Source organism: Cyclopterus lumpus, chromosome 16, assembly GCF_009769545.1.
Source record: "Cyclopterus lumpus isolate fCycLum1 chromosome 16, fCycLum1.pri, whole genome shotgun sequence".
NCBI classification, from domain to species: Eukaryota; Metazoa; Chordata; class Actinopteri; order Perciformes; family Cyclopteridae; genus Cyclopterus; species Cyclopterus lumpus.
The window spans coordinates 10,333,578-10,359,014 of NC_046981.1; the positions used below are offsets into that span (position 1 = coordinate 10,333,578).

General features: G+C 39.9%; 2 protein-coding genes across 2 annotated transcripts in view; one reads left to right on the forward strand and one right to left on the reverse strand.

Annotated features, from left to right (window-relative positions):
* The window catches only part of adam22 (ADAM metallopeptidase domain 22), a 49,139-nt gene extending 25,823 nt beyond the window's left edge, over positions 1-23,316 (forward strand). Inside the window, exons 7-31 of the mRNA XM_034553371.1 lie at positions 8,601-8,667; positions 8,760-8,836; positions 9,439-9,504; positions 9,743-9,814; positions 11,942-12,108; positions 12,189-12,273; positions 12,663-12,753; positions 12,870-12,921; positions 16,503-16,602; positions 16,819-16,890; positions 17,209-17,301; positions 17,722-17,802; positions 17,901-17,951; positions 18,034-18,097; positions 18,243-18,348; positions 18,435-18,554; positions 18,803-18,971; positions 19,685-19,796; positions 20,545-20,635; positions 20,829-20,882; positions 21,613-21,813; positions 22,252-22,352; positions 22,493-22,559; positions 22,894-23,017; positions 23,296-23,316. Coding sequence (XP_034409262.1) covers positions 8,601-8,667; positions 8,760-8,836; positions 9,439-9,504; positions 9,743-9,814; positions 11,942-12,108; positions 12,189-12,273; positions 12,663-12,753; positions 12,870-12,921; positions 16,503-16,602; positions 16,819-16,890; positions 17,209-17,301; positions 17,722-17,802; positions 17,901-17,951; positions 18,034-18,097; positions 18,243-18,348; positions 18,435-18,554; positions 18,803-18,971; positions 19,685-19,796; positions 20,545-20,635; positions 20,829-20,882; positions 21,613-21,813; positions 22,252-22,352; positions 22,493-22,559; positions 22,894-23,017; positions 23,296-23,316 — 2,304 coding nt within the window. The remainder of the gene's footprint in view (positions 1-8,600; positions 8,668-8,759; positions 8,837-9,438; positions 9,505-9,742; positions 9,815-11,941; positions 12,109-12,188; positions 12,274-12,662; positions 12,754-12,869; positions 12,922-16,502; positions 16,603-16,818; positions 16,891-17,208; positions 17,302-17,721; positions 17,803-17,900; positions 17,952-18,033; positions 18,098-18,242; positions 18,349-18,434; positions 18,555-18,802; positions 18,972-19,684; positions 19,797-20,544; positions 20,636-20,828; positions 20,883-21,612; positions 21,814-22,251; positions 22,353-22,492; positions 22,560-22,893; positions 23,018-23,295) is intronic.
* cldn12 (claudin 12) lies at positions 4,407-8,060 on the reverse strand. The gene is made up of 3 exons (XM_034553374.1): positions 7,929-8,060; positions 6,530-6,786; positions 4,407-6,442 (listed from the first exon to the last, which is right to left on the reverse strand). Exons 2-3 carry the CDS (start codon positions 6,746-6,748, stop codon positions 5,618-5,620), a joined length of 1,044 nt encoding a protein of 347 aa, XP_034409265.1. The 5' UTR covers positions 6,749-6,786; positions 7,929-8,060; the 3' UTR covers positions 4,407-5,617.
* Positions 23,317-25,437: the final 2,121 nt, after the last annotated feature.

Here is a 25,437-nt window from a genome sequence, read left to right on the forward strand (position 1 = left end):
GGTGGCAATCAGTAATGGAGGAAAAGAGACAAGATAAGAGAGGTCATGGGTTTGTGTCTGTGTGTATGTGCACTATGGGTGTTGGTAGTGGTGTCCTGGCACACAGCTACGTAAGATTCATTCCCATATGACAGTTTTAGTGCCAACGGTGTGGAAAGAATGGAGAGGAAAGGGGAGGAGAGAAAATAAAGAGGATGGACGGATGTAAAGAGCAAATATAAGGCCTGGAAAGAGGATTGCTAACTGAGAAAAAATGGATGAGAATGAGGCAAGTACAGAGATGGAGGATGAGCTATGCAAAAAAAAGAGTTGTTGGTCAATTAAAGGTAGTTTGTTTTGGTATCTCCTGCAGAAAAAATACAAAACAAGAGGAACTCTTTGGTTTGTAATGTCAGTTGAAAGATTGATAAAATAAGAAAAATAATGGAAATAAGGATACACAACAATGCTTCAGCCCACTGTGTTTATTTCACATGTCATGGCTTTCTTCTCTCCTCCACTTCCTCTTTGACTCCCTCCTCATATGGCCTCTTCTTCATCTCTGCCTCCGTCATTCCTCTCCAGTGTTTTCTGGAGAGACTGAATTATTCAAGCGATGAGAGAGAGCGAGAGAGAGAGAGAGAGAGATCTTAACTCAGAATATTGCTGCAGTTCTTGTCTTCAGAGACCATGGAAGCCTTTTTTTTGGGGCCCAGTGACGTAAAATGCACCTTCAGATGGGAAAAGATTCTACAGTTTAGTTTTTCTGTGTCATGCCAAAACACTGCTGCATATCAAATATAAAAAATTAAGCAAGACACATTTTATAGCACTTTTACAAAGCCAAAGGAAAGACATCAATGAATATTGAAATTGATTGCTCTAATTAGAAGAAGAACATTAAAGCTACAAGTCAAAATGTTTCTCTTTCATCCTTCACAGTATTTATCTGACTGCTTTAGTTACTTTGCAGTGGCAGATTTTACAAACAAAACATATAATAGTATGATCAAATATGATTGTTGTAAATGAAGCTACCCGACATAATACAAACCAGTTACACATTGATCAGCTAAAAAGCTGCTTAGATATTAATGCATCATTTATTATTGTGGTATTACAACTTTTGCGCCAGTAAAGTATTTAAATACTTGCACATTGGCCACATTCGCTCTTCCTCGTCAAGTGTGACATAATGTTGAGTTTCAGCATTTAGTTGTAAAATACCAAAACTCAACTAGCCACAAACAATCTAGACTTCTTAAATACTGTACATTATATTAAACATAATTGTCTGTACCGTAGTAGAAGTACTGAGGTGGTTTAGGAAATATATTTGGCCCTTGCTTGTGATGGTTTTGGCATTTTAGGTGAGGAAATCCTGTCTGCATGACAATGCCGGGGACAGAGCTTCCCCCGGGCCCAGCAGCGGCTGTCAGTTTGTCAGCACTGAGCTATGGATGTCTGCTCCCTGAGGTCGATGGTCCACCGTGACTGTCTCTCCCTCTCTGCATCTCTGGGCCCCTCTCGGTTTATGTCTTTCTCTATTTCACTCCCTAAATATCTTTTTGTCTCTTTGACAGTCTGCTTGGTCCGTAAGCCGTCCACTGTCACACAGATGTTTGCTGTAAAAGCACAAGTGCTCCTTGTGTATACCCTGTGTATCAACACACACACACACACACACACACACACACACACACACACACACACACACACACAAGCACACACGCACACACACAGAGGCACACAGAAAACACAGTGCTTCCTGAGCGGATTTTAGAAGGAGAGCTACGAGGCTACTTGTAAATCTCGCAATCTTTAGTGTGCAAATGTTTGTGTGAGAGTGAACATGCATACAACTTGAGTACGTGTGATGCTGACTTGTACTTGCAGAAAACACCATATGTTTAGCGCTCTTGTTTTTTGGACACCTTCCCAACCCCACCTTGCACCTCAGGGCCCCTGCGGCTACGTCCCAACAGCTCTGACTATTCACTTTCAGTGAGCGCTGAGAAAAACATAGTGCTGTGTTTGGTTGATAATGCAGTGACTGTGAGTTCAGTGAAGGCTAAGAAAACAAAGACAAAGCAGTATTTTGAGAATCGATTAATGTCATTAATCAAACAAGTCATTTAAGTCATTTATCAAACAACAAGCTTTTCCCAAATATATACTAATTTTAACAAGGATTTTTGTATGTGTTCACGCTGGATAAGTATACTCACACCAGACAGTGTGCATATTAATATGAAATTAACATCTGTGGTGTTGATGGAAACTAATCTCCTACAATGCAAAGCACAAAGAAAATGGAGGAGCTGAGCTGCTCACAGCTGGAAAAACAAATCCTCATACAGGCCAATTTATAAATGAATTGTGAATGCTGGTAAACAGCTTCAGAAACAAAATAATCAATCTTTCTATTTGTTAAGTTTAATTTGCAGTTTTTTTATATTAGTTTCTTAAACAGTTTACTATGATGATTAGAATGTACACAAGTGCTAATCAGCACTGAAAAACAAATACAGCTGATGGGAATGTCATTAGTGTTGCAAGTGTATTGGACAAAGGGAATTTTAACCTGATGCCTGGTGAAAAGGTCATATTAAACCTTTAAAAAATTTCAATTTGGACACAAAAAATATTAAGTAGTTCTTAAATGTGAGAATTTGCAGGTTTTGTATCATCTTTACATTTCTGTAAACATATTCCCAAATCTGGGAGGATAATTGAGGATGAGGGGGTGGGGGAGTATAGGGTGAAGTAAGGGGTGTGTCGGTGGGGATAGTAGCAGGTTGCAGGGTGGGGGGTGCTTAAATTAGGTGCCAAGAGGAGGATTTTTTTTATTCTAGCTCAAGCTGGGAATGAATCTCAGAATGAGTTAGAGCTGATGGGATTTAAAAAAAGGGGGGGGGGGAGGTCTCCCTGTGGCCTCAAGCCAACTTGATGTTACTAAACCTGGACCAGTTCATTCACACATGCAGACGGAGAGCAGTAATGGAAATCGTGTTACCCCTCCCTGCTTTATATTCATGAGCTAGTAGTCTGTGTCTGAGGTACCGTCTCCCCTGGCAACCTAGGCTCCACCCCGTCTCTTTGTAGCACAACATATGAAAGCCATCTGTGTTTGGACCCTTAATCTCCATCACTACACACTCACTGCCGGCTCTCTGTGCTGTGGTTGTATTTTTAAGATGGGAGTGAGGATCTGGGGAACAAAGAAGTCCAGAAAATGCTTTATTACTACAGTTAATTCAGAATAAATGCTATTGCTACTATTATTTGTAGCATGTACACAATGTGCTACAAATAATACAAAGGCATCTATCTATGTCATACGGTCTTATTAATCATCAGTCACTAACTTCTCAATCAACATGAAAGTGGGACATCAAAGCAGGAGTTGGCTCCAATTATGACTGCTGCAGTTTAGGCTGGTGGCTTTTAATTCAGATGCTCAGTCCGCTAGGACTACATCAAAGACAAGACAAAACACTGCAGTGCTAAAAGATTCATTTTAGTACACTGCTCGCTGTTTATAATTGGCTATAGTTTCGTTCTGGAGTCTGATATGATAACCTAAATATTCAGGGCCACTTCCAATGAGTTTTTATTCTCAGAGTAAAGTGCACATTTCATTACCAAGGTTAAACTAAAATCTTGCTCCGTAGCCAAACAAAGGCAAAGCTGTATGATTTCTAAAGCAATTGATGATAAAAAAGGAATCATTAGTTGCATGTAGATCTATGTTGTATTTCTGTTTGCAAGATTTGTGCACTACATTTGGTAACTTGGCCTTCCTTACTACGAAAATATGATAATTATGTCACTTTAGCTGCTCTAGATGTGGAGTTAATCTTAGCCAATCAAGTCATCATGAGATGACAGAAGGAAGTATAACATTTTATTTGCGACACATTTCTGGGAAACCAGAACCGTACAAGCCATTGAGCAGACCAACTTATATGTTTTGTAATGAAGGGATGTATATATTTATATATGTGTAACCTATTTTTGGATGTGTGTACTGTATTTGCTTCCCTGATTAATGTATCTACTATTTAATGCTCTGCACGCATGCGCTAACCACCTGTGAGCCAGCACTGAGGGCATAATACAGGGTCAAAAGGAAAGGGTCTGGTTTTATTTGGACCAGGTTTGAAGGAGACCGGGCTGAAATGACACTGCTTTCGATCTAAACACGACCTACCTGCTGTAAATAAACGGTATGTGTTTATGTTGAATGTAACTCGAGTCGTGTTTGAACACCACAGGGAGGATTTCCGGTACGCAACAGGTTGTTGTCCTCCAGTTTGTAATCGTCGGACTGAAATGTTGCTTAGTTTCTCCTCTTAATCCTTTGACATTTTTAGTGAGGATGGACAAATTACTAAAATGAATTATTTCAATCAGGAGATCTGTTGTGTGTCTAGTTTTGCTTTATTGTTGTTACCCCAGCATTTCAACAGGCACACAGATACATTTGGATTTATGTTTTAATAAAAACAAAAGAAGATGACCGTGTAGAAAAACATTTTAACGTCAACTGAATAAGATGAACATATTAGACTTTTAAGAATTGTTGATCAGTGCTTATTATGCAAAAGGTAAAACTGGTTACCGCCAATGAACAAGATTACACTTCCAGCTAAGTTGGAAATAGTTGAATTATCAGCAGACATGTTGAGTGCAGATGAACAGCACTCTCCTTCCTGTTTTTTACATTACTGTTCATAATTAAAATGTAATTCCACACAGTGATCAAAATCAGCAAAATTCTTAGTGACATTTTTTTGAAGACATTAACACTTTGGAATATTATGTTGCAATAAATGATGAAATAATATGTGAGAAAATACTTAAGGCTATACAAAAGTCAGGCAATGTAAACTGGCACAGTATTCACTCAATTAGTGCATTAAAAACTTCAACAGCTGCTCCTCACAGGGGCAATGTGACATTAACAATTCATGTTACATAAACACAAAATATATTAGCAGGTGAGTCAGTTAGTAGTTGTCCATTCAGAACCACATAATTTTAAGTAATGTACAGTAGTGATAACATTAGACTTCTATACTGAAAGCTTTACACAGACAAGTGGCAATTCATTTAAGTATGAATATGTCCAACATAAACAAATGTAACAGAAGAATCACTGACTAGCAGTCAGTAGCTTTTTGGCAGCCATCATCAAAGCTTCTTTAATCTAAAAGCAAGAGTGGGGATTTATATTCAGCCACACACCAAATGCTAGTATTTGCTGTATCTAGTTCAATGGTCCATTGTCCACTTTAACAAATTATGAGCCATTTTTTGTGGTCATGCTCTGCTGGTAAAACAGTAAAAAAAACGCTAGTTGGTTAAGATGTCTTTCAGGTATTTTTGGCAGGAAATCCGTTCTTCCCTTTCTACAATAGTAACCTAGTGTTGTTTGCACCAGTGATAGTGCTTTTCATTTTTAGGAAAAGCTCATCCTTCATAACGCCAGGGTTCTTTTGACTGGGTTTCATAATCTATAAATCAGCTATTTACAGACCTATACTGACTGAATCACTCCAAGGGCTGTAAATAGCTGGCATATACTTCATGGGCAGAAGCCTTTAATGTGCTGACGTTATCAACAGCTTTTCTCTTACTGTCCCTGTGTCAGCACGGGAATGTCGATCTCTATGGCAGACATCCGTGAGCGGGAGGAGTAGCGGTGTCCTGCGTAGGTGGATGCGTAGCCCTGAGATGGAGCATAGCTCTGCGAGGGAGCATAGCTCTGCGAGGGAGCATAGCTCTGCGAGGGAGCATAGCTGTAGGCCTGGGTCCCTCCCACTTCTGAACCATACCCATCTGGAGCAGAAATCTGAGACACATACACCTGTGCAGGGGCAATAACATTTTGCGTGTAACCCTGGGAGGTCACATACGGCTGGGCGTCGATAACTGTCGGAGGAAAGGGCTGTGGTGGGAAGGGCTGGGGGCCATAAACTGGGGAAGGAGGATATCCGTTGGCAGTGAGAAGCTGGGTGGACAGAGAGGTAGGCATGGAGGTCATGGGCAACCAGAAGGGTGACGGCAACTTCTTACACATACAGTACCACATGAACATCAGTAGGGCGGCCAGCATAAGTCCTCCAGAGCAGCCAATAGATACATACACAGCAAAGCCATCAGAGAAAATGTTATCATATCTGATGTTCATTTCCTTGGTGCGAAACAGGAACCACACTGATGGTGCGATGGCAATAGCTCCGCCTAGGAACAAGAACGTCCCTGCCACCAGGTGACATCCTGCATTGTTGACCAGGAATCTGATGGTCTTAATGTCCGGTTCAGGCTTGTCGGAACAGCAGCAGGTCTTACACATTCCTGCCATGCACAGCAGCAAGGCTAGAGAGCCAAACAGCAGGCCTGTAGGCAGACAGAACTGCAGTAGCCGCAGATCCAGCTGGTCCACTTTAGAGTACCACTGGAAACATGAGAAGACATGACTTCAGTTAGGATTATTTAGGACAGGAAAGTAAAAAAAAGAAAAGAGTAAGCATTAAAGTAGTACCTCTGAATCATAGTAGTAACATCCTGAATAGCCATCCTGTTTTACACATTTAGCCCACAGCCCATCATACACGCTGATATTCTTGGCATTCCGATTGAAAGTGACGAGTCTCGTTATACGCCACTGTGGGATTAATGCTGCCACAGCAATCCCTCCCAAAGACACAAAGGCAACGATGAAGGCAAAAGCGTTGGTGGCATGGATGTCCCGGCAAGACATTGTGGCACCGACAGGAACTGAGGCTACGAGGAGAGTTCCTGTTTAAACAGATAAAGAGAGTAAGTGAGACAGAAAGAAGTGACTGATCAATGCAGGGGAAGGCAATGGGCCCATAATGTGACTGTCGTTCTTTACACAGAACTCCTGATCATGGGAAAAAGGCATAGTTATACAAGCTTCTCCAAATGGCCCCATTACTACTGAAGTAAGCTAACTGTGCCACAGACTGACCTAGCTATGTACAACCCCCCTGTATATTTATATGCACCACAGCGTAGTTGACCCAATATCTGCTGTCCCCGAGAAACAATGCTCTCATTTCATTAGCAAACAAAGTGGGAATGAATTGGAAGCAGAGGTTGCAGGGCAAGAGTGTCTATACTGCAGTGCATTACACCGACTGAGCAGCCAAACAATGAGCAGCTGAATTAGATGTTTAAGGGATCTTTATGTGGCAGCATGAGACAGTGACCGACCATGGCTGTGTGAACACTTTATATTGAGAAACTAATCAGTGTATTTAAGCTTTACTGATTTCTATTTTTAGTTTAAACAAGTAAAGTACTGTTATGTTACCGTTTTAAATGCAGTCATCGTGGTAACTTAACTATAGAGGTCAATGCATCGTCCCAATATAACTGATAATAAACTGACTAAGATCTTAACATAATTATACTAACGCCTGATATTATATTGAAACTCAATTGTGTGATCAACATAACACGATAACCGAACTAAACAGGTATTTAAGAAGTTAAGACACTTAACCGTTTACCATACAACGCCTTTCTGGAAGTTATCATCAACTAGCGAGTTAAGTGAAGTTAGTTAGCTCCCGTTATTATAAGTTAGTTCACGTTATTACAAGTTAAATCACGTTATTATTAGTTAGCTCACATTAGCTCTTTTAGCCCGTTGACTAACCGGAGACACGTCACGTTATGACCAGATTAATAGCTGCATATTTCAACTTATTTGCTCACTAAAATCTCCCGTTAACATCTGAACTAAGTTAGCTACTAACCACAACATGTTTAGCTTATCGGCGGACTGAGCGTTAAATTAGCCAACTAGCTAGCTCGCTGCTAATACGGTAGCAATACAACAACCTGTTGCGTACCGGAAATCCTCCCCGTGATGTTCAAACACGACTCGAGTTACATTCAACATAAACACATACCGTTTATTTACAGCAGGTAGGTCGTGTTTAGATCGAAAGCAGTGTCATTTCAGCCCGGTCTCCTTCAAACCTGGTCCAAATAAAACCAGACCCTTTCCTCTGGCCCTGTATTATGCCCTCAGTGCTGGCTCACAGGTGGTTAGCGCATGCGTGCAGAGCATTAAATAGTAGATACATTAATCAGGGAAGCAAATACAGTACACACATCCAAAAATAGGTTACACATATATAAAGATATAAATCCCTTCATTACAAAACATATAAGTTGGTCTGCTATTGACATTCTGTATTTATATATGTATGTATAAGTATATATGTATGTATATGTATGTATAGTATTTTGTGAGGGGGCAAAGGTCAACCAATATTCTGTCCAAATCCTTTTTGATGTTTGTTTTTATAGCAACCATATGATGATATGATATGTGTTTCTGTCCAATTATTTTTCTCCCTTGAGCTTTTCGTGCGTGTGTGCAATATAACAAATTAATATCCACCAAATCAACATATGGGGTCATCGATACAGATGAGACATAATCAAACAGGCAGCATGGATATAGTATTTTTGGACACTTACATCAGGTGAACTAGAACATAGCTGCTTGACTCCCGTATCAGTCTTTTGACAGGGATCTGTCTCACTGATGAAATTCTGCTTTTTGTCTTTTTCAGGGAGATGTCCGCATTCACATGATATATAAATCTGCAAGGCATGATGGATTTAATGATCTCCTCAATGGTAAGATGATGACTGAATTCATAGGAAGGAATTTTTTATTTATAAAAAAATAGTGAAATACATTTTCACTTATTGATGTTTCTGTTTTCTAGGTGATTTTCCAGAGCCTCCTTTTCCCAGTCCTCCATTTCCCGGGTCAAGAGTTGTTCACAGGAGAAAAAAGAGACAGGTATGAATCCTCTGCAGGCATATTTGTAAGACAACCATTCACCATTAGTAGATGGATGCTGATGCACACATGTTGACATGAGTATGTGTGTGTGAGATAGAGAGATAATTATGCTCTGGATGCTGTTTGTTCAAACCTGATTCTCCTGCTGTTTCCCTACCCGTATGCTTGACGCAAATTCATGACTATAAAGGGAGAGCGCTGGTTCCTCACTCTCCTCCCACACAACAGCTCCCCACCACTCTCTCTCCTTTTTTTTCATGAAATATTTACCTTATGAGTATGCTGCTTCCTCGTGTTTTCTTAGACACAGTCAGATGAGAGCAGCTGTCGGTCCCTCAGCCCTCAGCGCTGCTCTCATCTTTATTTGGAATAAAGACAAACCTGGTTCAGCTTTGCAAAGTTCAACCTTATTGATTTGTCGTTTCTTTTTTTAGTAACGCATGAGCCAAGAGTTTGATCTTTGTGCTTACTCTGGGCGCTGTTCTAAAATTGCTCTACAATTGTTATTGATGTAGAAACGTCTTGGTTGAAGAAAACTGAGAAAAGGTTGTCTTCTGTTTTTATGATGAAACTGGTTTGTTTCTGTTGTTTCTTCTCAGGCTCCACATGTGTCACACAATGAGACCAAATACATTGAGTTGATGGTGATCAATGACCATTTAATGGTAAGTAGATACGGTATAGTTGTACAATTATGGTAGACTACACCGTAAAATTGTTAATTCTATAACTCCAATTGTGCATTAACCAGACAGTTTAGATCCAAATGGCCCTGACTAAAATTGCCTGTGACTGGCATGTTTTACACACAATAGTAGTGATATTTGGAGCGATCAAATGCACTTTTTACATATTTAAATGGCTTAAAATGAATTGTTTCCTCTCTGTCCTCTCTCTCTTCAGTACAAGAAGCATCGGCTTTCCGTTGGACACACAAATAACTATGCGAAGTCAGTGGTCAATATGGCTGACATGGTAAGCATTGTATTGATCCTCTTCTTGGAAAGCTTGCCACAAGCACTTCCGGGTATTGCAGCTGAGCGCACATTGAACTGATTTCTCACTTAACCAACCTCACTCTCTACATTTAAAACCTCTCCTGGCCCATAATATGCTGCGGGCAGCCATTAACCAGCCAGTCATGAGTTTTCAGAGGACTGAAACAGCAGTCCCAACAGTACTGAGGCAGATATTTCAAAGTTTCATTATTTGTAGCCACATTTGTTTGCTGTGCTACTGAAATCTGACCTGCCACAGGGTCATGCCTGTAAGCTGATAGGCTGAGGAAGCAGGGGAAAGGTCAGGATTTGTTGTTGTGTCCTTGAAGAAGATCATATGAAGCAGACTCTGTTTGGGACGTTCACATTGATTTCCATGTGAGAGTATAGTTGCCTTTTTTTCCCCAGTGTATGCCATCCTGCACTGAGGCCACATTCACAGTGGCATGAGATATGATGACTGTTATAGCAATCACAAATAACTTATAATGGGTATACATATACAGAACTCCACAGCACTGAGGCCACATTCACAGTGGCAGCATGATAAATATTATAGCAATTACTTATACGTTGTAGTGGGTATACATATACAGAATCAACCGGTCAAGGCAGATGGCCGCCCAGAGCCGGGTTCTGCTTGAGGTTTCTTCCCGTTAAAGGAAAGTTTTTTCTTGCCACAGTCCCACTGATTGCTCAAAGGGAATATTAGGGCGTCTTTAAATGAAAGAGTACAGTCTGCACCTGCTCTAAATGAAAAGTGTCATGAGATAATAATATATTTCTATATATATTTATTATATTTTGTAGTTTGTAAAACATGTCTTTATCTGTAAAAATTATTGTAATAGTTACGGTCCCTTTCCTAAACCAATGTCCACCCAGAGTATCACAGAAGCACACAGTGCTCATTCCCAAACCAACCAGCATCTACTGTACAGTAGATGGTTCATTAGCTCCCATTTGATGGACGTGTGCATATAAAGGTTTAAAGAAAACACAAACAAATCCCCTTTCTAGCTTTTCTTTCATCACATCTCATGATCTAGTTTGCCCAGTTGTCATCTTATTACAATAACAAATACATTTAGTTAGGGGGGGTGGAGGCTCCTTTTATTTATTTTTAATGCTCATTCTGTGATTTTTAAACAAATCCTCCCATTTTCTGAATAACAAATCCCCAGTGATATTTGGAAAAACTCAAAAAGTTGTTAACAACACTTACTCCTGTTCTGAAGGCATTTCCAGAATAACTAAAAGACTTATCTAATCATCCGGATGAAAAATATTACATCCTCAGCACAATAATAATAATTTAAAAAAAGAATTCAACCCATCTCTGAAATTCTGACTGTATTTCTTAAACCAGGTAGCGATGAGTTCCTGCTCTCTTTATAAACCACAATCAAAATGGAAATGCAAAGATTTGTGGAGAAGCATCAATATACATTGCAACAAGTGTTCCCATTACACAGATTGTGCAAAGACATGTCATTACTGGATACCATTATTGTTCAGTTTAGGAACCAGTGGATGTTCACAGTAAGTGTTAAATGATCTTCTTGCCTTTTCAAAGATCACCGCTTATACATTTTTCTGAGAATCGGCTCTGTGACTCAAATGTATATAAATAGAGGCGAAAGTAGGATGAGGATGGCTCTGCACAAACTGAAGTGGAGTTATAGGGTGAGGGAATAAGGGCTGGATTGGGAGACATCTTTGTTTGGATACTACTGGCATTCAGCATATACAAAGAGACTTTGCTCTTGGCCTCTTCTCCAGTGTGTGTCTGCGCGGTACTCCAATAGATTTCCATTTTATAAAAGCAAACATTATTATTTGCCTGTTTGCTCCCTGCACACAATATGTCCTTCAGACTGTTACCCTTATTGACTTCATCTGGCTGCCTGTGATGTGCTGCTGTCTGGTGGCAGGAGGCTGATTGACTGTTTGAATGGTGCTTTTACAGCTGGAGATGTTCCTGAATATGAAGTGTGACACTTTTAATATCAACCACACCACGGCAGTATTGTTTGGGGCATTTTCAATTTAGGAGTTTCAAAAGCTAACTCACCTAATATTAAATCTACTATTAATTCTCCAGATTTTCAAGGAGCAGCTTAATACCCGGATTGTGCTGGTTGCCATGGAGACATGGTCAGCTGACAACAAGTTCAATATTGATGACGACCCCATGGTGACGCTGAGGGAGTTCATGAAGTATCGAAAAGACTTCATCAAGGAGAAATGCGATTCTGTTCACCTCTTCTCGTAAGTCTGAATCCTTAAAACAACGTTCTTGTGTAATCTGAATCTTTTTTATTACACTCATCATTTTATTTTCTTAACAGAGGGAATCGTTTCCATAGCAGCTGGGGAGGAGCTTCCTATATGGGAGGAGTTTGCTCCCTGACTAAAGGGGGAGGAGTCAATGAGGTGAGCCTCCAACTACAGTTCACTGCCCATTAGGTAGAGGATATACAGCCATTGAGAGGTACAATTATGAATATTTTTCTGCACATGGAGCAACACCAGCACACTCTCTTGTTTATGTTATTAAATGAGAAGTATTTTTTTTCTTGTCAATGCTGTGCACTTATTCCTGTTATATTCAGCAGTTTCAGTTTACAGGCATTCATTATCTGTTATTTAATTTGATTAATGAATCCACATTTTTGGGGGTTTTCTTTGTAAACTCTTTTATAACACCATTAATTTTTTTCTTATTTATCTGATATTCTGTGTATTTTCTGTGTCCTGCTGTTTCTCTCCTCGTTCTCTCTCTCTCTCTCTCTCTCTCTTCCATCTGCCTGTCTCTTCATCAGTACGGGAAAACAGATGAGATGGCCATAACCCTCGCTCAGTCTCTCGGACAGAACATTGGCATCTTCTCTGACAAGAAGAGGATCCTCAATGGTACACATTAAAACTTAATGAATCCTTTATTTCTTGTTTTCCCAGCACACATTCCTTTTAAGGCTTGTTTCTATGCAATGGAAAGATGTTGATGTGTGTTTATTTTTCATTTCCAGGCGAGTGCAAGTGTGAAGATCGTTGGTCGGGCTGTATCATGGATGATGTTGGGTAAGTGACTTACTGAACATTCCCTGATCAACCCATAACCTTAAAGCCACAGCATAAAAAGACGAGCGTTTCCCTAAATAATGATAAAAACATGGTCCATCTAGATAAATCTGTGTATTTGAGTCAGTGAGCAGTTGTTACACCGAGTTTCCCAATAAATATTACATATATTGTACATTGACCAACTAACATCATACTTTACTGACAAAAATATTGTACATTGGTTAGCTAATATTGTACATTGGTTAGCTAAATAATTTATTCTCTATTTTGAATGACTGGTATTGTCACCAAAGAGTTAAATGAAATTTGATGTAAAAAGCGTTAAACATTATACATTTTTTTGTTTTAATTTCAACTAGAATATATTCTACTATGTATCTCAAAGCGGCTGAAACATAATCCTATTTTATTATATTAGGAAGGGTTTGCTTGCAGCAGGTTTATTTTATTTGTAAGGGACCATTTACAATATTGAACATAAATGTTACCATTTGATGTACTGTACCAGAGTCAGCTTAGCCCATTTTCATCTTCAATCCTATTTTTCGACGTCACAGTGACGATCAGCACTAAACAAGATCACACATGCAAACCATGTCAGTATCAAGTGTATATTAGACAAATTATGTAGGTTTAGATAATTATATCGCAATTCTAAATACAAATTTGATGTAATGTAAATAATGTCATGTAAATATGCTGATATCAATATTTCTATCCGCTGGAGTGTCATTGTAGTTTGATAATTCACCACTAAGTGTCAGCCTATGTAAATCTTTCATATGACTTGTTCATATAACTTTACTGGGCTTCTCTCAGCAGTAATATGTTATATAATCTGTTGCTCGCTAAAATGAGAAAACAGGTGATAAATCAGTCTGTGTATGTTTTGTATTTCATGACAGTGTTTGTCTTAGTGTACATGAGCAGTGTTTGTACTACGGAGGCTTTCTGTGAGCATACGGATATGATTGTGTGTTGTGTCTGTGAAAGCCTCTGCGACCTGTGTGTAAGTGTGAATATATATATATATATATATATACCCCTCTTCTTAAATACTTCTCGCGTTCCCCCTCTATCCCGAATGGGACAGCAGGTGAGCTGAAGCTTGGCTAGAACGTTGCCTGTGCTGTTTTGAACCAACCGGCTGCCTCGGAGGGGTTGTCAGTCATCACAACCTTTCCCATCTCATCCAACAGCACGGCAGCTGTTGTGGCCCCATCTTATCTTTTTTATTCAAATGATATGAACAAATACAGTTTGACGTCCTTTTATTATACACTGACTGTATTTGTCATAATCATTTTGTACAATTTCACATGTACTTCATGTGTATTCTTCCATTTTTTTGGATGTCACTGTCTGATCAGCCAAGAAAATGTTATTGATTTAATTCTTCAAATTTATTGACAGGCTCCATTGCCCTCCTGCGCTTTGAAAGTCAGGACTTTTCATCAGTTATGTTTGTCCATCTCTAACCGATTGAAACAGTCTGCAATGTCATTCTCATCTTAAGCCAATATTTGACTAGCTCATTTCACTGTAACGGCAGTGCACTCCCCTAACACTCCCCGCCCAGGTTCTGCTCTATTGGTAATCATAATAATGCTGCTATAATGTCATGTGGTCACATGACAGAGGACAGGCGACTCCGCGCTCCTACGAGACGGTTACCTGTGAATGGACCTGGCCCAGATCTGTATTCACTAAAATATACTCAATGGTATTTCAGACTCTTGTATTCAATGAGCAACCCTCAGTCATGTCCATTGATGGACTTTTCTTTTTATTCCTTAGCACCTGCATGTCTGTTCGATCTAACCTGACTACTACTAACTGTTCTCACATTTCTCACAGGGTTTAGTTTCTCTGTGTATGTGTGTGTGTGTGTGTGTGTGTGTGTGTGTGTGTGCGTGCGTGCGTGTTTGTTAGTATATATGTTTGTAATCATTACGGTTAAGTTAACCTGGACAGAATATGACTATAAGATTTAAGAGCGTTAAATTGTGAAAAAGAAATTCTTCCTGATATAATTAACTCAAATAGTCTTTAGTAAAGACATACAGTCAAGTGAATGATTGTGGTTCAGTGTGATTCAGCCACTGCCTGGCCTCCCAAACGCCACTAGGAGGCGATAGACTGACTGGGAATGAATGAATAAATAAATAATTGTAAATGTAAAATGTGAAATACATAAATAAATCTATTACATTGTGCATTATTCTACAATATAACAGCAGTAAATATGAAAAATAGAAGTAAGAAATATAAATAAATTAAAAAATACTACAATACATAACAACAGTTTATATAATAATTGGATTAGAGTGTCAGTTTAAATGCATAGTATAGATAAAAACAGTATTCATGTCATCGTAATGCGTATTACAGAGTATCGCATAGTTTATTGCACAGAACATCTGTTGCTCAGTTGAAGATCTGAATAATTTTCCGGTTATAGCTGCTAAATGGCTGATTAATAATATTAGCCCATATGGCATTGATTGTTCTTCTCCTGGTGACCAGTGAATCATTCAAGCACGTTTCATCTTGAACACTGTATTACTGTTTAAACGGGATAAACACTACAAGATTTTGATGAGAGTAAGAGCTGGTGAAATTTTTTTAATTAAAAAATGCAAATCTTTGTGAGAGTTGGGACAACTTTAAACCTGATTACATCTACCTGAAATATTGTAGTGTGTTTCACCCATCATCTAAGCATCATTACTGGCTCCTGATGCAACCATTATCACTGTACGTGGCTTCATTTATCCACATTTCATATCAAACGATGACAACCTCTCACAGAGTATGTCTATTATTGCATTGTCTCCTCTGCCAGTCCTGAAGAGCCACACTGCCAGAGGCACTCGACTCAGACACCATGACTGATGGTGCAGCAGTAAGATGATGTTTAAATATTGCTTGGTTTTGGGTCCATGTCATAAAAGGCATCAGAATGGAAACAGGACATTTTATTGTGACAAATTTGCTTGGGCTTCTGGTGAATGTGTCATGTAGCTGGACTTTTAAAAATATTATAATATAAGTAAATCAAAGCAATCGCACTGAGCATTTAAGATTTGATGAACTTGATTTCTGTTCCGTGTAATTCGTAAAAAATGTGTTGAATATTGATGTGATCATTTTAGTTTCACATGATAATGCAATAATAAATGTCTTTGTGAGTCATCCACAATAGATCATTTCCGTGCCAAATTCATAAATGCATTTTAGAATCCATTCCACATCTTCCACATTTCTTCATGTGATCCTCACAATCTTAGCTCTACTGTATATCTACCTCCATGTTGTAGTAAGGATCTCCTCTGAACTGTGAGTATGGTAAACCTGTGGTAAAAATCTGAAATATTCATGGTATAGTGTAAGAAATACAAACTGTATTAGAGTATGAAATGTCCATTTGTGTGGGCAGAAATGTTTAAAACTATATTTTTCCCAGTGTGTTCTCATGTAATCTGTGTTCGGCGAACAAGCTCCTGTCTGTCCCAGTATTATCTGAAGAGGCCGTCCGTAATGTATCCACGGTAACAGCATAATAATGTGTTGAACAGTTTCTACCTGCCCAAGAGGTTCTCCGACTGCAACGTGGAGGAGTTCCACAACTTTCTAAACAGCGGTGGAGGAGCCTGTTTGTTCAACAAACCTCAAAAGGTACGGCCCACTCACACAAATGCATTGTCGCATAAATGGACGGAAATGTTTGTAGTAACTTCAATCAGAGACTCTGTGGCTCCCTGACCTGTTGGGCCCCGGAGCCTCTGCCCTGCAGGCCCCATTTAGTAATCTGTCCATGCACATATACATAATTGTGTCCTCTTAGTAGTTTGAATTAGTCGTTTAAATGAATTCTGCCCTTCTTCCCCTCAGCTTTTGGACCCTCCGGTGTGTGGAAATGGCTTCATGGAGCCAGGAGAGGAGTGTGACTGTGGCAGCCCAGCGGTAAGCTACAGTACTGTAGATGACTGGGTTAACTTGGTAATCATACAAGGTCAAAGTGGGGGCTAATTACCCAACAACAACACCACCGTCTGTGTCAGACTAATAATACAAAGTAATTTAAAGTAATGAAGTATTGTCATTGGAGAAATCAAGGCGCTACATACATAGTGATTATAGTTATTGCGCAATTATAGAGTTTGTCTAGAGAGACCTCTGTTTGAATAGATTATACTGTTGATGAGATAATGTGTTACACAAAACAACTTAGCACCAAATTAAAGGAAGACAGCTGAGAGCAGTTTCTATCTGTCTGTTTAGGAGTGTGCCAGAGAGGGGGAGGCCTGCTGCAGCCAGTGCACCCTGACCCAAGGCTCCAAGTGCAGCAACGGACTCTGCTGCAACACATGCCAGGTACAAAACAGGCCCAACTACACCTTTCATCCTCCGCTGGTGTGCAGTTTGGGGTAAAATAGAGGTATTAACTACTCATGGCACCGAGCTGAAGGAGGAGCCCCATATGCCTTTTTTTGCATCCTCATATGGCAATCTCATCATCTTCATCTTTCCTTTACAATTGATGACCACAATTGAGATGTTTATGGCTTTCAAACATCTAAAAAATGATTGAATGATTAAATTAATTTAGTCTAGTTGTGGTAGGGTACACAGACTCATCATAGATGGACTAATAGTGGTTTGGGATGTCGAGAGAGAGAGAGAGAAATAGAGAGAGAGGTTTGATAATTCTTGATTAAGGCCCTGTTCCTCTGACAAAAAAACGTCATTACAAACACTCAGAGCCTGTTGGATCTTTATTGTGTGCTCTTACAGATGGAGTTCATGGGAGTCGTGTGCAGAGATTCAGTGAACGACTGCGACATCCCTGAAAACTGCACAGGCAATTCCAGCCAGGTGAGCATGAGCTTAACCTCACAGTTTTCTGCAAACAGAGCGATAAACTTACACAGTGCATCACAGTATACCTCTAAGGATTTCTTTGTTATTTGCAGTGTCCAACAAATGTGCACAAGATGGATGGCTATACTTGTGAAAAGGACCAGGTGACATATTGAGATACTTTACATTTAACAAGTCGGTCCCTCTGCAGAGTTGACTTTTCTGACTCTTTATTTCTCCGTGCAGGGCCGCTGCTTCAATGGAAGGTGCAAAACCAAAGACAGACAGTGCAAGTACATTTGGGGAGAGAGTAAGTTGAATATTCCTATGTGCAAACGGAATTTAGTATTAACACATTTGCAAAAGAACACATGCATCTCTATTCCAAGTCTTTTAGTAGAGATACACTTCTTAAGTTGTAGATATTAATGTTCTTCGTGTTGTGTCTCCCTCAGAGGCAACAGCGGCTGACAAGTTCTGTTATGAGAAATTAAATATTGAAGGTACAGAGAAAGGCAACTGTGGGAAGGACAAGGACACCTGGACCCAGTGTAACAAACAGTGAGTGAACCCTTGCTGTGACCGAGCAGTTTTATTATCATCTTATTTTACTCTCTATGACGTTTGGTTGAATCTTTGTGCTCCAGGGATGTTCATTGCGGGTACCTGCTCTGCTCCAACATCTCACCTGCCCCGCGACTGGGAGAGCTGCATGGAGGGCTGACCTCTTTCTCAGTAGCCCGGCACAGTGCTTCTCTGGACTGCAGGTAAACGTCGTTGAGGAGGAACACATCTTTAAATGCTCAGAGCACAAATCAACAGCCTAGAAGAAGACTGTTGGTGATCTTTAATCTTTTGTTTTGGGACTAGTTTTGTTCCTTAGTTCTGTATGTCCAGCTGTTAAAGATAATGTGCACAGCAAAGGCAACATGTGCTGTTCAACTACAATAGAATTTGACCAAGTCTCTCTCGTGTTAACTGCTGTGTGAGTGACTCGGCTGTGTTTGTTGTTCAGCGGTGCTCACGTGCTGATCGATGGAGACACTGACCTGGGATACGTCGAGGATGGGACCGCCTGCGGGTCCGACAGCATTTGTTTTAATCACAAATGTCTCCCCATCCAAACGTTCAACTTCAGCACCTGTCCCGGGACCACTGACAAGACCATCTGTTCTGGACACGGGGTACGCACGCACGCACGCACGCACGCACGCACGCACACACACACACACACATTAACATACAAGTGTGCAACCATTTTAGCAAATTCAGCTGAAGCCCCAGTGTGAATTTAAGTTTGGTATTAACACTATTCTTTATTTAAATTTCATGATAAACATATCTGTCTAAGAAGTATGCATATCAAACTGTTGAAAAAAAAGAGGCTGAACTTAAAAACAATCATTTGTTCAGGTAAGAACACGATATAAGGTCTAATCCGCTTGACTGAGCTTGCTGACAATAATGTTTCTTATTAAATGTATTGTATACACAATTTAGAACATCAGCATTACTTGCTAAAACCTCAACCTACAGTTGGTCTGGAGTAATATATTACTAGTAGTAGCACATTATCTATTGCAGCAAGTATGACCTTTAATAAATGTTAAATATTAAATTAATGAGTAATAATTAGAATCGCTCATTTTCTTCTATTCAAACATTTTATTAACAAAGGGTATTTCTCTGATAAAGAGTTTATATTTGTGTTTGATTAGCATAAGACTTAGGATGTTAACAGTAATTAAAATAATGTCTGAATCCCAATAAGACTTTCCAAAACTAATACCGGGTTATCTTTGCTATTCAGCACATGTACTGCAAGGGTTTTTAATCTGAGACCTCAGTTCAAAATGCCAAAATAATTCGTTTTGAACTTCTTTCTTTTTTTATGTAGGTGTGCAGTAGTGAGCTGAAGTGTGTGTGTTACCTGGGATGGGCAGGAGAAGACTGTAACTCCACGTCTCCCCTCAGTTATCTTGTGGTCGGACCCACTGCTTCAGTCTCAGGTAAGAGATGTTATTATAACTCTTTGTTACCTCTTTCCATTCCTCTCTTCATCTCACATTTCTGGGCCTTTTCTCCTTCCTCTCCATCCGTTCTTCTCTGCTTCCCATACCTCTCAACTCTTTCCAGCCCACGTCATTCTTTTCAGTTGAACTCCCTCCCCTTCACTGATCCCATTCACACATTTTATTTTGAAGCTGTTCTTTTCTTCTTGTTTTGTTTTAGCGTGTCTCATGTCTGCTCATTAAAACCAGCTGCATTTGTATTCACTGAACCATGCATGTCATTCGTTTCGTTTGTCATTATTTTCACACTCATTCTTTGTCGACAGGCTGATGTCTTTGACGGAGTGACTTGAGGTCAGATTTGAGTTCCTTTTCATTGTATTTGTCCTGTCTTTGATGTCATTTCCTGGTCCATTTCCTCTCTCACCTCAACTTCAGCTGCACCTCACTCGGCTAATTCTGACCATTGTTCAGTTAAAAATCCAGCAGTTTGTAATTCCCTGAATGGGAACCTACTGCACATGTAAGTTCCCCTCAGAGTAGTGCTGAGGGCTGACAGCAGTTTGGTTCTCAGTTTGGTCCCCTTTGTTCTCCGTCTACACTTTTCCTGCTAAGTGTACTGTGTTTTTGTGTTCTGCTGCAGTGTTTTGTGGTTTGTGTATTCCCTTGTATCCACATGATTCGGGAAACAAGAGACACACATTCAATTCACACACATGTGCCTTCTTCTCTCCCTCTGTCTCAGGGATCAGCAGTACCAACATCATCATCGGGGCCATCACAGGCTCCATCCTCGTCCTCGCCCTTGTACTCGCGGTTACAGCCTGGTGTTACAAGTGAGTGTCCCTGCAGCCAGACAGACTTTCCTGTGAATTTCACAATAATTGATAAGGGATAGCAAGTAGATATTGCTTTATTCTGAAGGGTCACAAGTCAACAAGGTTGGGAATTACTGCTTTTCATTATGAAATAGATTTAACAAAAGTGATAGTATTGTTGGACTAAGGATACTCGTACTTCTCTTCACAGGAGCTACAAGCAGAGATGCTATGTTGAGTCTGAAGTTCATCGAAGATTCTGCCGGTTTGCTCACTTCACACTTTATTTTATTCCATTTTATATTCAATGTGCTCCATTTACGTACATTTTACATGGCATATTTTGAGAGTTAGTGTTCTGTAAATAATGTCTGATGGTTTATAATGTTATTACATATATAAAGTATTGGATTGCAACAGTCCTATTTCTCTTAAATAATCCTAAACCCAGTTACAAATCAGCTGTCGTGGGAAAATATCAAATGTGAACATATGCATTATGCAAAACAGTCCCACCTAGAGTGTTGTACTATTATGAATATTACATTATTAGATTATTGTTACAGATGCATCAGTGTGTCACAAACATTTGACTATTGCAGTTGGTTGAGAGGAGCTAGTGTAATATTTTGTGGGGCATTTTATTCTTTACCATCGTATTTTACACATAAATACTTTCCACCCCTGAGGCATTATTACACCATTGCCACTGCTGTTAAACTGTAGGAGCAGTTTCACTAACATACGGTTCAATAGATTTAAATGCAACACAAAAACAGATGTTCAGTTGTTGCTGAAAGTCTTTCTGGAAAATGTAAAGTTGTGGTAGACATACACAACAAGAAGACGTTTCAACAAATAAAGTAAATACAACTAAAAAGGTAATTTGTTAAACATTTGTGATACATAACTTTGTAAAACCATCTGTAAGGCAATTTATTTTCTTCCATTTTCACTGTGATTTTGTATCTAAAAGTATTCTTCTGTATTTCCAGGCAAATGCCCCCAGGTGACTATGTAACGAAGCCTGGGGACGCAGATTCCTTTTACAGTGACATGCCTCCAGGTGTCAGTACAAACTCTGGCTGCAGCTCCAAGAAGAGGTCAGCCTGCCTGTCGCATCTACAGATTTGCACCCTGTCCTTCACCCCCTCCTTCGCATCCATTTCTCAGAACATCTCACTGTTTGGCTTCAGGTGTGCCATCTCATCATCACTCATTCATCAACTGGCAATTGTGTATGTGTGTGTGTGTGTGTGTGTGTGTGTGTGTGTGTGTGCGTGCGTGTGTGTGTGTGTGCGTGCGTGTGTGTTGGGTTCTCTAAATCATTGGTGTGTTCATGTCATGCTTTGTTACTATCATGGCTTTCATTATGTTTCGCCCTCTGTGAACATTTTGAAGTTGAATCAAAATGTTTTGCCGATGGATAATTGAGGAGAAAATACCTCACTACTACATGTCTCATTCAGCTGCCATGATATAGTTTCATAGCTCATAATGTTATCAATCTGCTGCGATAGTGTCTTTATGTTCAATGTATCCCACTGCTCCACTAATGCAACAGCTGCTTATAAGGACGATGAACTGATGATATTCTGTCTATTGTGCATGTGCGTGTGTGTGTGTGTGTGTAGATCTAATGGACTTTCCCACTCGTGGAGCGAGAGAATCCCAGACGCCAAACAAATCTCTGACATCTGTGAAAATGGGCGACCAAGGAGCAACTCATGGCAAGGTAACGCACAAATTAACCACAGGAGTGATGCCTTTTTCCATTTCTTTTGGGGAAACAAGTACTTCCATCAAACATTGCACCCATATTTTACATTGTTTATGCTTTTATTTATTTAAAGTGTGTGTTCTGCTTCTGTCCAGGAAATCTGAGCGGTAATCGTAAGAAACTGAAAGGAAAGAAGTTCCGTGCTCGCTCAAACTCCACAGAGTAAGTTCCTTCTGGCAAACATTGTAATGGGATGTGCAGATAAGGAGAAGCTCTCGTGGGAAATAGAACCAATTGTTTTTGTTAAAGGATAAAGCTAGTGCGAACAAATACCACGAAAAGATCATAACAAAAACATTTTAGTCAGACTCTTACTGACTACCTTGTCTAGGGCCCTCAGCGACAAGCCCACTTGCCCACAAGAAATACTTTTCTCAAATGTTTTATCAGAGATAGAGAGAGGTATAAAGAGTATGTTCAACTGAATCCCAAACCAACCAGAACAACCAACATAAGAGGCAATACTTTATTAATGTCACCTCCTCTTTTTCCTCAGGACGCTATCCCCTGCCAAGTCTCCCACTTCCTCCACAGGATCTATTGCATCCAGCAGGAGATACCCGTACCCCATGCCCCCTCTCCCCGATGACCAGAGGAAAGCCAACAGGCAGAGCGCCAGGGCAAGTATCAATCAGATTATAGATCATAGAGATACAATTGGTTGCCAAGATGCTGCATCAATTGACACAGAACATCAAATTAAATGAACTACTGTTCCGGCCCTCGTCTGTCAGGTTGGGCCATTATTGGGCAGTTACTGTTTAGTTTGAAAGACTAGTGCAGCAATAATTTAAAGAAGCAAATCTATGTACACAGAAAGTGACAAAAGTATTTTCTTTCCTTTTCTCTTCCCCACTCCTTTCTCTTGTCTGTGCTTCTCCCTTCTTCATCTCCTCAGCTGTGGGAGACTTCAATATAAAAGCCTTCTTGCCCACTCAGTCCTCAAGGAACTACACTCGTCTCTCCTTTTCTAGGAATGAAAAACATAAAAATTAAACAAAATTGACTCTAAGTGATTTAAGAGAAAGAGAGAGAGAGCCCCCCCCCCCGCTGGAGTGGAAATAGGCAAAGATGTGTGTGAGTGAGTGTGTACAAGCATCTCCGAGGCTGTCTTGCCAGGCAGCGTCATTCAGCGGATGTCTACAAGACGATGGAGATCAAATGCCGGCCGAGAAACCATCTCCACATCCACTCCAGCTGATCAGCTGGAGCTCAGACTGAGCTGTTCCTGTCTGCTCAGGCCTCAACTATAGGACTGGAAACCCCCTCTACTCTAACCGCTGTACCTGTCCTCAAACATCTACTCAACCTTTACATCCTCTCTTGATAGACTTCATACCCCCCCCCCTCCCCCCTTGTTTCTAGCGAGAAGAAACAGTGGAGCCAGGAGCAGGTCATCGTATCACACTGCATCTCTGGATTTGTTGGATCATTTTGACGCACGTGAATCACTGTAGAAACTCCAACACTGTATGCATGAGACAACACTGTTTATCAGCAACCTCCTCCTACTGAAAAGACACGAAGAACAGTTGTCCAATCTGAGAAGAAAGCATGCGAGGGGGCAGTGATTTTAATACCTTCTGTAGGCTTAGATGCTTTCTCTCTACTATAGGTAAACCATATTGTATCACCAGTTATTACCCATAACCCATGACATGGACCTCATCCTGCCCTTTCTCCCTTCAGTATAGTGCGTGTGTAAATATGTACAGTAAAAATACACACAGAGTACGCTTTTGCTTTTACTTTGAAAGAGGAAATGAGTCTCTTCCTGCTGTATTGTGTTGTAGACAGAAGTGGATCTCTGTAGATAAGCGTAGGAGACCCCGCAATCGTTTTCTGTCTGTGTTTCTATTGTTTCCCTCTTCTCTGGCTTTTTCCTGTGTGACTGTGACCTCTATAGCTTTTTCCATCCACAGCAGAATGTAAAAGTGTTTTTATATTATCTTAACACTAGTTTCCATTCATTTCTGGGAGAAATACACAGACATCCAGTAATGACTGAAGGAAGTATTGATAAAAATGTTGATTGAGGCACATTAAGAATGATGCTGGAAGCGGTTGTTGATGAGTATTATTTAGGAACACTTTAATAGTTTTATGTGCTATTGAAGTGAGTGAAATGTCAGGGATGTGTTTGGTGTAGTTGTAGACGTGCCACTTTTCACTCATGGAGGTGTTTGGAAATTTGAAAATGATAATATTAAGATGTTAGTTCCCCCTTGATTCTACATTTGGGTGTTGGGGACCAGTGTGCTCCCATTTGCATTGTGGCAGCACATGAAGTCGCTCAGCAGAATGTGAGAATAAGAATAACGTGAGTGCAGTTGATGACCTAACTTGGGCGAGGAATCTGGAAACTGATTGAAATGTGCATTTTGGATTAAGCTGTAATGAATGAGATATTTAGTCTTGTAAATGATTAACTATGCTGTACAGTGCTTGCTGTTTGAGCTTGTGAAGACCAACAGCATGACAGTTCTATAATCAAATGATTTTATTTCTCTGGCAGGCTATTTGTGAGATCATAACGGGAAACAAGCATGTCACTAAAAGACTCTTTCCCCTCATTGCCTATTAGCTGTCGTCTACATGGGTTTCTGATCTACAGACTACACTGCTCAGCAAAGTTGGGGCAATTTTTGGCAGAATGTTAAAAAATTATTCAGAATGAGGTTTTAGTGCTAATGTGATGCCAGTGTAGCTATTTTAAGGTGGATTTTCTTGGAAACTTCTCCCATCTCACTCCCCAAAAGCAAGTCATTTGTACAGTTACAACTCGTTGTTCTACCTTGTGTAGAAATTGTTGTCTTAAGGCCTCCTGTTTGTCATTTTACTGTTCTGTAGTTTTTGTTTTCCGGAGTGGACACTTATTCATTTGTAATTCATGTGCGTTAGGACTGTATAGTTAATAAGATCTTCACAGTATTGGACTAATGTTGCTACTAGTATCTTTTTTTATTAAGTACCTTTGTAATGTTCACTTTTTTCTCAGCGTTATGTACAGCAACAATTCAAAAAGTAATTAAGTGCATTA

What these genes read in the sequence shown, in the direction of transcription:
- cldn12 (XM_034553374.1), bottom strand. Translation starts at nt 6,748, where the DNA reads ATGTCTTGCCGGGACATCCATGCCACCAACGCTTTTGCCTTCATCGTT. An exon ending in GTTACTACTATGATTCAGAG is followed by an intron (nt 6,443 to 6,529) that starts GTACTACTTTAA and finishes TCATGTTTCCAG; the next exon opens with TGGTACTCTAAAGTGGACCA.